Here is an 11,440-nt window from a genome sequence, read left to right on the forward strand (position 1 = left end):
TGTTTTTCTTAATTGCTTTCGGAGGGGGTCTCGCCCGAGGAGTAATTCAATGTAGATCCGCCACTGGTCTGACAGAAACAGTTAGACACTTGTGAATCACGGCAGGCACACATCCCAGCTCCCATAAGGGGCTGAGCTGCACGTAAACGTTCGCACCAGCTGCCTCCATGTTTTATTTATCTTTTTCTTCATTTATTTGGCTGATGTCTCTGGGCTTCTCCTGTCCAACTCAATCTTAATGTATTCCCTCAGGCAGAGTCTGCAGCATGCTGCCCTCGTTCTCCTCTAGACTTTACCCTGGACAGCCCCGTGGACCCTGGGACTCGACCTTATTACCGCTACCAGAACACGATGCTTTCTCACGATGCAGGACGTGTCTCTTTCAAGGATGCAATTTAAGCAACAAAAGAAATGGATTAGATTCTGATAATAAAATATTATATTCCAAACGAGTGTGTATTTTTAATAATTCATTTCCTTAACACAACATCAAAAACAGATGGAGTCAAGTGAACGTGTCCTCAGTTTCTTCCGCTGACAGCACGCTGACGTGCAGACACAAAATCGTGCAGCAAAACTCCATTTTCAAGTTCTACAGCCTTGAGGTTGACGTGTTCTTCTTCTCCACAAACACGAGTGCTCGGAGTTTTCTGTTGCCTCCTGAGATCTTAGCTGGAGCTGACGGGTCACAGGATTTCTCCTCATCCCCCATAGAAAACTCTGCTGGTTTAAATGTCACCATGAGTCACCCCAACACCTTTACAGAAGAATAAAACACACATCAATACCAGTCAGGAAAACAGGAAGTAGAAAACACTGAAATATACTGCATGAAGGAGGAACACAGCTGATTCTAATGCTGTGAAAACAAAGTTGATCATATTATTCTCAGTGTTCCATCTGAGTGAACAACGGTGAGTAAATTCAGCACGAACGCTCGGCAAATTGAAATGTTAATTTTAATGAATAAACAACAACACTTCCATTAGTGTTGCCCAGTTTGTGATGAAGGAGCCATTAAACATGATAGTAAACGTCACCGTCGTTCTCCAGCTTCTCTTCGAAGCACAAGATGCAGTTTGAAAAATAATCACATCATTGTAAGACTTTACTTGAATCGCTTCGGCGAGATCTCGCGGCCTTACTGATTAATGCTGTGCAGTTTTTGTCTACTTTAACTACATGAAGCTGATAATAAATTTACTCTCACAGCTGATGCTGCTAATACCAGAACAAAAACAATATTCTACTCAAGTACATTTACACTGTGGTGCCAGTACTTTTACTTCATGCTTCTTCCACTGCTGGTGCCTTTGAGTGAGGACAAACTGGTATCCACAGCAGCTGAACTCCAGCCTTTCCTCAGCAGGACGCATCATCACTGCTGACTTTGTGTGTCAAACGAGTCATAATGAGACAACTGTTATCACAGACTGGATTATTTATCTGCAAATCGGCTGCTTTTGCGTCTGCTCACCTGCCGACTGCGCTGACCTTTAATGATGACCTGGCATGATGTGTGATTGTCCTTTGATTAGAAGATCAACAGAAACAGGATTAATTTGCCACCCATTTAGCTGAGACAGGGCAGACAGCGAGGGCGATGAAGGCTGAGATAATACAGCAAGGAGCATCGGCAGGCACAAGTAAACACAGAGATCAGAATCCAATCTGGGAAATCAATTTAGTCTGGTTAGAGTACAGAAAGGGCATAAAGACATCGATACCCCCCAGTGATAACGACAGAAGTTCACAGCAGGCAAACCTCAATGACGTCTCTTCACAAGGTAAAGAGGAAGAGACCGATGGCCGAGGAAAACAAGAAAAAGACAAAACACGACTCCTTCCTAATTTATTCCTGATGCTGTGCTTCAGCTTTGTCCAGCATCAGGTCTCAGTAAAAGGTCACATTTCCTGATTTTGTAAGAGCGTGAGTGAGAGATAACTGAGCCAACAGTGTGGATCATACTAACGTTCTCCGACCACGTCCTGCCGGTTTCAAACGCGTGAGAGGCGCTCACACAGGAAACAAATACAGGAAGTCTCTCACAGGAGTGGAAAAGTCTGTTCCTGTCAGAAAACAATGCTCATGGTAGGAATTTTCAGGGAGGTCAAGGTTGCAGCCGTGATACACTGTGATTGGCTGTGAACCAGCATGATGGACTGACAGTCAGACATTAAAACGAGCTCCATGACAGTTTGGGTTATTTGCAGTGACTTATTATAAGCACAAAGTTGTTATTCTTAACAGTGGACCCATTTAAAACTGGGCTAATTGGCTAAATGTCGTTCTCCTGGGATTTAAACCAGTTTTTAGCGTGCAGCACACCGTGAATTGGTTCAGCAGGTTCACCACTGATCTCCCCACTGCAAGTTCCTCCACCGCGGCCCTGACGAGGTGCGGCCGCGTCCAACAGATGATCTGATCCCTCATAATCCACGTTTTCTGTTATAATGAGGGGCTGATCTGAGATGCTGAGTCACCTGTGCAATAATAAGGAGTTTATGTTACATGTCCACGTAAAGTCCCCGAGCCCCTGCAGTGATTAACAACACATGCTCATCTGGGGTTTTCACGGCACGAGGATCCACTGCAGCTTTCTGCAAATCATCATCATCACTTGAGACAAGACGAGTCCGCCTCTCTTATTAAGGCTGTAACATTTAATGTGTGTACATTTACATGAACAGTAAAACTGTATTTTCTGAACACTTGCTCACATTTATTTTCATTCAGTTCTACTTCATTACGTTCTTCCTGTTATGTGCTCGGTTTCATGGACCCACAATGGAGAACAGAGGATAATGTGAGCTGCAGGAGTCCGGCGGAGTGATGATCAGGGATCCACAAGGACAGGTGTGCCAGGTGAGTGACAGGAGTCTGCTGAGCAGCAGAACGGGTCTGGCTCAGGACTGAATCCAGGAAGACGGATGATTCAGGGACAAACACACGGAGAGATGGACGTGGCAAACAGAGGGGAAGCAGGACTCGACCTGAGCCACAAGGAAGTACAAATGACTCGAAGGTCAACAGGAAGAGCACAAACACACAGAGAGGCGTCCAGGTGACTGTGGATTGGAAGAATGAACCCGTCCTCCTGTCCTGCAGGTAGGAGGTGCAGTTGATGACAGGATCACAGTCAGCTGTGCAGGTGAGTTGGCAGGTCTTCAGGTGGTATCTGATCACAAGAATCAGAAGTCATTTTCTGGCCAGGAATCTTCTTAGCATCAGAAGTACAAATAAAAGTAAATTATAAATTTATTTACGTGTATGCGTATGTACGTATGAAGGTTTGACTGGTTGTTGAATCAAGTATCAGATCTGAGATTCTGCACTTGATCAGCACTTTTCTTTTGTCTGACTGCAGGTAAAACGTGCACATTAACAACGAGAGATAAATTATTTCAATGCTATTGGATCGTGATGTGATGATGTGACCTTTTCAGAGTGTGTGTCAGAGTGTGTGTCAGAGTGTGTGTCAGACTGGCCAGCTGCAGCCGTCAACACAGACTGACCGGTTCGGATTTCATGAACCACTAAACCACACATGTGTTTCACCTCCAGAAACCTTCCTATGTGTACGACTGCTACACACAAACACTGATCTACAAACTTATGCTGCGTTTAAGCACAGGTGGAAACCTGGGACATCTGGGCTTACAGTGAACGTGTGTGTAAATTCGTTTCATAAAAACACTGAAAAATGTCAACTTAAGCCTGAAATTGCTAATTGTTGATTGTTGATCAGAAGTTGCTGTATTGATTCTTTATCAGGAAACTATTTACAGAACAGCCTCAGATGAGCCGAGCTTCAGGTTGAAGTGTTCGATCACACAGTTCTTAACTGAAAGAATAAACTTGAGTCAGCTTCATCGTGAGTACAGGTACTCAGAACGTTAAACGATCTGTAATGGACTCTGGCGTTGGCGTTCAGCTCAACGCCCCTCTGTGCCTCAGTGGGCTGTAGGCGGTCCTGCTTTACCTCGTCTATATGCCTTTCTGTGTAGCACCACAGATCCCAAAAGATGAGGAGTCGATCATTAGTTCAAAGATCAGCGGTTTAGACTGAACAAAACTCTGAACACTGGAGGTTTCACCCCACGTTTTCTGCCTGGTGAAGCACATGGCGTCACACTCTTCAGCAGTATGAAGGCTTCACACGCACAGTTAAAAGTCTCAGTGGTTTCCTCACAGCAACACTGAATGCATTTGCAGAGCTCTGCTGCTAAACTGATCCGGATCAGCGGGCAGCACCAGACACAGCGCAGCACTGAAGCAGCCTGCAGGTCGACTGCCTTGCTCAGGGGCAGAACATCAGTAAAAACCTGTTTCATCTGGGATTTTCTGTAGCTTGTTGGTACAAAAAGCACAAAAAGCAGTTTCTTGCATGTCATGCACTTCATTTTATTTGTAGGTGTTCCTTTTATAACGCAGCAGACTGTTTAAGCAGACATCGTCTTCGCTGCGGTCGTGTATGGCGCCCGGACCAATGCACTGCTGGGCAGGAAGATAAAGTACAAATTTGCATCTGATGTTCTTCTCAATGGAAACAGGGTGTCTGACGAGCGTTCAGCTCAAAACTGTTAAAGTGAGGAAGCTGCTGTGGAAAACAGTGAAAAACATTGTGGTCTGGGCTAAATACTGAAAGAGTTAACCGTCAGAGAAGTCATGTTTACTTTCTTAACATTTAACAAACAAATCCTTCCATCTTCCAAACCATTTCAAGACAGAAACAGCTGCAGGAACAATCAGCGGATCAATAAACGCCACAAACTCACATGGAGAAGAAGCGTCGCTGACTGAATCTCAGCACGATCTTAGCATTAGAATAAAGTCTGGACTCTCAGCTTTTGAATGGTATTCCTTTTCACATTTTATGTTTATTTTGTTGCATCTATTGACCTCTGAGCTTCTGAGATTTGCTTTATCGCCGAATTAAACGCTGATAAACACTTGTTTTTTCAATAGCAAAAGGATCCTTAAATTCTGCAGCAATAATGTGAACAGGACCCATATTTTTACTTTAACTTGATTTAGTGCTTCTTCCCTTCCTCAAATCCCTGTTAAAAATGAGAAACCCCCACCCGAGGCACAGTGAGAAGTTGGGCATTGACAGCCACAGCGAGAGGAAATGAAATAAGCCTTTAGAAAGGAGCTTGCAGAGGCGGAGGCACGTCACTGCTATTCACACTATTCATTTGACTTTGAATAATCCTACATGGGCTGGCTTTAATTGTAGGGCGCTTGTTCCAGCATTTAAATACAATCCTAGAAAGACAGAGTGATAATCATCTGGTTAGAACACGGCGCTGCTGCCGCCGCTGCCGCCGCTCCTGATTGCAGCTTCTGTTGCAAATGTGACGGTGCTCGTTGGGTCCATGGGAGAAGAAAAGCAGCAGGAGAAAGAGGTCGCAGTTGTTCCATTCAGAGTGACTTCCTTTCAGTGTCTCTGCAGGGTGCCAGGAGATTACTGTTTGGCCCGCAGGTACATCGTCCTTAAGAATTGAGGTCATTAAAGTCGTCCGTGACCTGAAACAATGAAGCCAAAACCTCTAACTAACCCACATATTCCTTCCCCTTCTGCACGCATTCATGTCCCATTAATGCATATTACTAACTCAACTTCTTCCCTGGAGTCCCTGTGCTTTCTTGTCCCACAGATTCCTATCCATCATGACTGGACCTCCTGCTGCGGTCCTGCTGTCGTCCTGCTCAAAACCTACTGCAGTTACTACTGTTTAGTCATAATCTGATTTAAATCTGTTACGACTCAGTACAGCTACTACCATTATTGTTACTACTATTGTTATCAAAATCACCATAATACCTTCTGTATACTTCATTGTCATTATCGATACTTCTGGTATTATTACTGCTGCTATGCATCTCTGCTTGTGTGCTCCTTCTCTGACCCCCCTCCCCCCTCTGCCTCTGTCTCTCTCTCTCAAAGTCAGTTCGACAGTTCATTTTCCTGTTCGTTCTAACCTGAGCACTAGAAATCTCACGTATCCTGATGAACGTTCTCCATCTTTGAGTTCAGCGAGGAATAAAAGAGAATAAAACAGAGCACAGCAGTGACACATTTCTTAGCATGATGAATTGCTTTTGGATTGCACATCTTGTCCTGCTTCATATGAAAAAGTATGATTTATGATTACCTCTGAGTTCACTGTCAAAAAACAACAGCGGAGGAATTATCAGCATTTGAGGATCTCCGTAATCCAAATTAATGATCACATCACACAGGGAGTCCTCTCGAACCCCCCGAATCCCTTCTTAAGTGGGTTGTTTTTAAACGTTAATCAATTTATGACAAAGCCATAACTCAGTGAAGTGTCGGCCAAAAGAAAACCTGCAAGAGTCCCATCTTCCTTCCATCCGTTCAGCAGTTTACTTTTTGCCTTAATAATGAACGAGAAGAGCTTAACCACCTCTGTACTTTGACTTACTGTGAAGATGTGATGAAAACTGCTGATGAGGCTTTTACTCATACTCACATACTCAATAAAAGTGTAAAAGTACTCAGTTTGGTTACATATAAACTACTTTGTTATGTTTAGGAAACGTTCATGACTTTGGTTCAAACAAGTTTTTACTTTACGCACGTCAGATCACCTCCTCAGCATGCGGACTTTCTCTTTGTTCTACTTCACCTGACCGTTTTTAAGACAGCACGAGGAAACGTGGACGTGTGGAAAGGAAATGACTGGTGAGACCAGGAAAAGTGGAAAAGTGACTCGCTCACAGTTGTCTGAAGTCATGTTAATTTTGTCAAATGAACATGTGTTAAAGTGTTCCAAAAAGGAGGATCCACAGTGCAGACAGATGCCAGGGACGGGGCGAACACAAGAAACTTAAATAGATTTACTTAGGAAAAGGAAGAGAAGCAACCAAAAGGCGGCTGGGAGGAAACACAGCGACAACAGATACACAAAATGCTAAGAACGCAAGGACAGAATCAGAAAGCAGGCAACACAGAGAAACGCAGAAAGAAACAAATTCAGTGAACACAGCAGGAACAGCTGGATTACAGGAAAATCAGGGAAGCAAAGCAAATGCAGGGAACAAGAAAACACAGAGAAACTCAGAATGCAGGGAAAGGCTGAGCACACAGGAAACACAGGGAACATAACTGACTGACAACACACACGCAAAGCACAAGTTTGAAAAGGGAAGGTAACAAGACGCAGGTGAAACCAATAAGAGGAGAAGCAAGCAGTCAAAGAAGGAGGGAAACCAGACAAAGACAGGAAATGACAAGCTGAAGCAGACAGAAGGGGAGAAAATCTCCAGAATAAAACAGGAAACTCACTAACAGCGACCTCAAACCACAACGAATCACAAGCAGCACCAGTCAGACTCACTGAATCATTACTGCAAAGCAGGTCAGACTCACATTCGCCCATGAAAAGGTTTGCACCATTCAGGACGACTTCACTATACTGATGACAAAAAGAAGACAAAGGCAGATGTAGTTCATGTCTCTAATCCAGAAAATACTGTATGGTCCATAATCCACCGTGATGACTTTAAAGTGCACAAATAAACTAAATAAATAACAAACTCACTTTCGCTGCGCAGAGGAAGCTTGACTGACATTACACCTGCAGCTCCCATTGCACCTTGTGGGCCCAAAGTCCGTCACCATGGCAACTCGGGCAGTATACCTGTTGTTATTTGCAGACTTTGACTTCACAGCCCCACCAGGACCATTATGTATCAATTCTCACCCAGACAGAGGAGCTGAGGGGGGAGGAGGAGGAGGAGGAGGAGGAGGAGGTGCAAAGTGACAAATAAGGAAAGAGTGACAGAAAGACATGAAGAAACGAGACTGAAAGAAGACATCGTTTTCTTTTTATTAAACCTTATCATGCAGTTTACAATCATCTGAGTGTGTGAGTGTGTGTGTGTGTGTGTGCGCCTGCCTTCTTTCCATGAACCCCAGTGCTTCACGTTGAGCTGCAGCCGAGTGCATGACTCGACCCACTGAGGTGGACTTGAGGCGCCGAGGTGCTAAAAGGCTGGAAGAGAGCGAGACAGAAACCCGCTAAAAGGCAAACGTGACAGAGTGTGGAGTTTGTCGTTAGGTTCTGATCGGTCCAATCAGGATGCTGGCTAACACACTGAGCTGTCATGGTGGGTGTTGATGGGTGGTGTTTGGGTTGTGTCCCGCACTGCTTCATGGTTATGAGCTGTAAAGAGTTCACCTCTGGCTGTTTATGGGTTGCTTTAGTAAAAAGTTCACATTCTGAGAGGAGTTATTGACAGTTTGATTGGCTTCTCACAGTCTGCACTGACAAACAGAAGTGCTCCAGATGGTTCGACTGATACTCAGACCACAACGGACAGGAACGAAAAACACAATCAAATATCTGCGCTGTCTCGAACAGTCGAGATGACTCGATGAAGAAGAGGACGTGCAAACTGACCTTAGTGAACTTCAAATTAACCAAATTTAATACTTTCTTTCACTGAGTAACTTAACCATCAGACTGCCTCACTGCATTTTTCCTCAGGTCAAACTGCTTTTAAACACAAACACATTTGTGTTAACAGACTCTTGGCGTACAATCAGTCCATAGCTCAGACAATGTACTTTGAAACACATCTTGTATTACATGTGAAGCAACAGCGTTCAGCAGAAGAGGTCTGACAAAGCTCCGCCCTCACCTGACTCACCTGAAATAAAACAGGAAACAGTTTGTTCTTTTGTCCCTTTACGCAGATTCAAAACCCAACGATCTGATTGACCTTCAGATCAAATTGACGACTTCCTCTGAGTGAGTTCAGCTCCAGGAGAGAAACGTGGAAAACTCCATGACTGCTGCTTCAACCTGCCGACTCTCCACACACTGAAGGTGAGTTTGACTGAAGACACGACTCAAAGTGAAAGTAAATTTCAGTGAAGTCATAGAGGAGGAAGGGAAGTCATGACTGACTGGACTTTCTGTCTGCTGTGTTTTCAGCTTCACTCTGAGACAAAATGGCTTCCAGATTAGAGGAGGATCTCTGCTGTCCCGTCTGTCATGAGATCTTTAGAGATCCTGTTGTTCTGTCATGTAGCCACAGCTTCTGTAAAGCCTGTCTGAAGACCTGGTGGAAAGAGAAACCAACACGCGAGTGTCCAGTCTGTAAGAGAAGATCTTCAAGGGAAGATCCACCTGTTAGTTTGGTGTTGAAGAACCTGTGTGAGGCCTTCTTGTTGGAGAGACATCAGAGAGCTTTAGAGGGTCTCTGCAGTCTGCACTTTGAGAAACTCAAACTCTTCTGTCTGGACCATCAGCAGCCAGTGTGTCTCGTCTGCAGAGACTCAGAAAGACACACCAACCACACATTCAGACCCATCAATGAAGCTGCACAACAACACAAGAAGAAACTTCAGGAAACTCTGGAGTCCTTAAAGGGGAAGCTGAAGGTTCTTGAACAAGTTAAAGTGAAGTTTGATCAAACAGCAGAACACATTAAGGTCCAGGCCCGACACACACAGAGGAGGATTCAGGATCAGTTTAAGAAGCTCCACCAGTTTCTAAAAGAGGAAGAGGAGGCCAGGATGGCTGCACTGAGGGAGGAAGAGGAGCAGAAGAGTCAGATGATGAAGGAGAAGATGGAGGCTCTGAGCAGACAGATAGCAGCTCTTTCAGACACAGTCAGAGCCACAGAGGACGAGCTGAGAGCTGAAGACGTCTCATTCCTGAACAACTACAAGGCTGCAGTGGAAAGAGTCCAGCAGCGCCCCCTGCTGGATGAGCCACAGCTGCTCCCAGGAGCTCTGATAGACAAGGCCAAACACCTGGGCAACCTGACCTTCAACATCTGGAACAAGATGAAGGAGAAGGTCTCCTACACTCCTGTGATTCTGGATCCAAACGCTGCTGCTCCAAACCTCATCCTGTCTGAAGATCTGAGCAGCGTGAGAGGAGGAAAGAGACAGCAGCTTCCTGACAATCCAGAGAGGTTTAAGAACTGGTATGTCCTGGGCTCTGAGGGCTTTGACTCAGGGACTCACAGCTGGGATGTTGAAGTTGGAGACAGTCCAGACTGGACTCTGGGTGTGTGTTCAGAGTCTGTCCAGAGGAAAGGACACATAAAGTCTGGACTGTGGATGATATGGTTCAGTAAAGATAAATACTCAGCACGGTCACCACCAGCTCCACACACTGATCTCGTAGTGCAGAAGAAGCTCCAGAGGATCAGAGTGAATCTGGACTGGAATGGAGGAAAGCTGTGGTTCTCTGATCCTGATACTAACACACACATACACACCTTCACACACACTTTCACTGACAGGATGTTTCCATTCATTGGCATTGAGGGCAAACTGAAGATCTTACCAGTGAAGGTGTGTGTGACAGTGAAACAGAGTGGGTAAACAGGATGATTGTGTGTCTGATGCTGTTTGTGTCTTAAGTCACTGAGCTGAACCTGTTCTGCTCCTCCTGCTGTCCCATTAATCCAAACATGTTTAGTTTTGTTTCACTTGTGGTTTTTCATGTCTTTTTCTTCTTATGTGCTTTGCTTTTTGTTTCTATTGTCAACCGTTTCATGTCAAATTGTTTCCCTTAGTTTCTGGTCTTTATGTCTGGTTTTTATTATCGTCACTCTGCTATTTTAAGTTGTTCCTGTTTTATTATTTTTGACTCGTGTGTGGAGCCGCGAAGAGCAACAACCGCTTTGTGGAAGCTGATGGATCCAAATAATGAAACAAGAATCAATTCACCAACAACTGATAAGCAGCCAGTCATTTTTCAGATCCAACATCCAGGTCATAAACGTTTAAACATCAGTGTTTATTTTCAGGGACTTGGCATCACCATTGTATATTATTGGCTTTGGAGTCTCACATGAAGTCTTACCAACACACCTTTTATTGCACATGACTTACTGAGGTTCAGTTTGTGGTGGACTCATGGGGTCTCACAGCAGCAGGGGAGGAGGACCTGCGGTGACCCCCCTTCACACACTTGGGGTGAAGCAGCCTGCCACTGAAGGAGCTGCCCAGTGCTGTGGGAGTCTCATGCAGGGGGTGGGAGTGGTTCTCCAGCAGAGAGGACAGCTTGGCTATCAGCCTTCTCTCTCCCACCACCTGCATTGGATCGAAGGGGATCCTGAGGACCGAGTTGGCCTTCCTGATGATTTCTGTCTGCAGGAGAGATGCTGATGCCCCAGCAGACCACTCCATCGAACAGGGCCGATACCACCACAGAGTCAAAATATGTCCTGAGGAGTGTCCGCTGCCCTTTAAAGGACCTGAGTCTCCTCAGCAGGTACAGTCTGCTCTGGCCCTTCCTGTACAGTGCAGTGGAGTTGTCTGTCCAGTCCAGTTTGCTGTTTAGGTGAACACCAAGGTACTTACAGGAGTCCACTGGTGGTTGGTTAAAGTGGAATAGAAAATGGATGGATGTATGGACCAATATTCGTTTCCAGCCCCTCTTTGCTGTT

General features: G+C 45.0%; 1 protein-coding gene across 1 annotated transcript; it reads left to right on the forward strand.

The window, feature by feature from the left end:
- Positions 1-8,742: 8,742 nt before the first annotated feature.
- Positions 8,743-10,385, forward strand: LOC124057104 (nuclear factor 7, ovary-like). Its single transcript, XM_046385234.1, has 2 exons — positions 8,743-8,859; positions 8,968-10,385. Exon 2 carries the CDS (start codon positions 8,985-8,987, stop codon positions 10,368-10,370), a length of 1,386 nt encoding a protein of 461 aa, XP_046241190.1. The 5' UTR covers positions 8,743-8,859; positions 8,968-8,984; the 3' UTR covers positions 10,371-10,385.
- The last annotated feature ends 1,055 nt before the right edge of the window (positions 10,386-11,440 follow it).

This window comes from Scatophagus argus, chromosome 3, assembly GCF_020382885.2.
Source record: "Scatophagus argus isolate fScaArg1 chromosome 3, fScaArg1.pri, whole genome shotgun sequence".
Lineage (NCBI taxonomy): Eukaryota > Metazoa > Chordata > Actinopteri > Scatophagidae > Scatophagus > Scatophagus argus.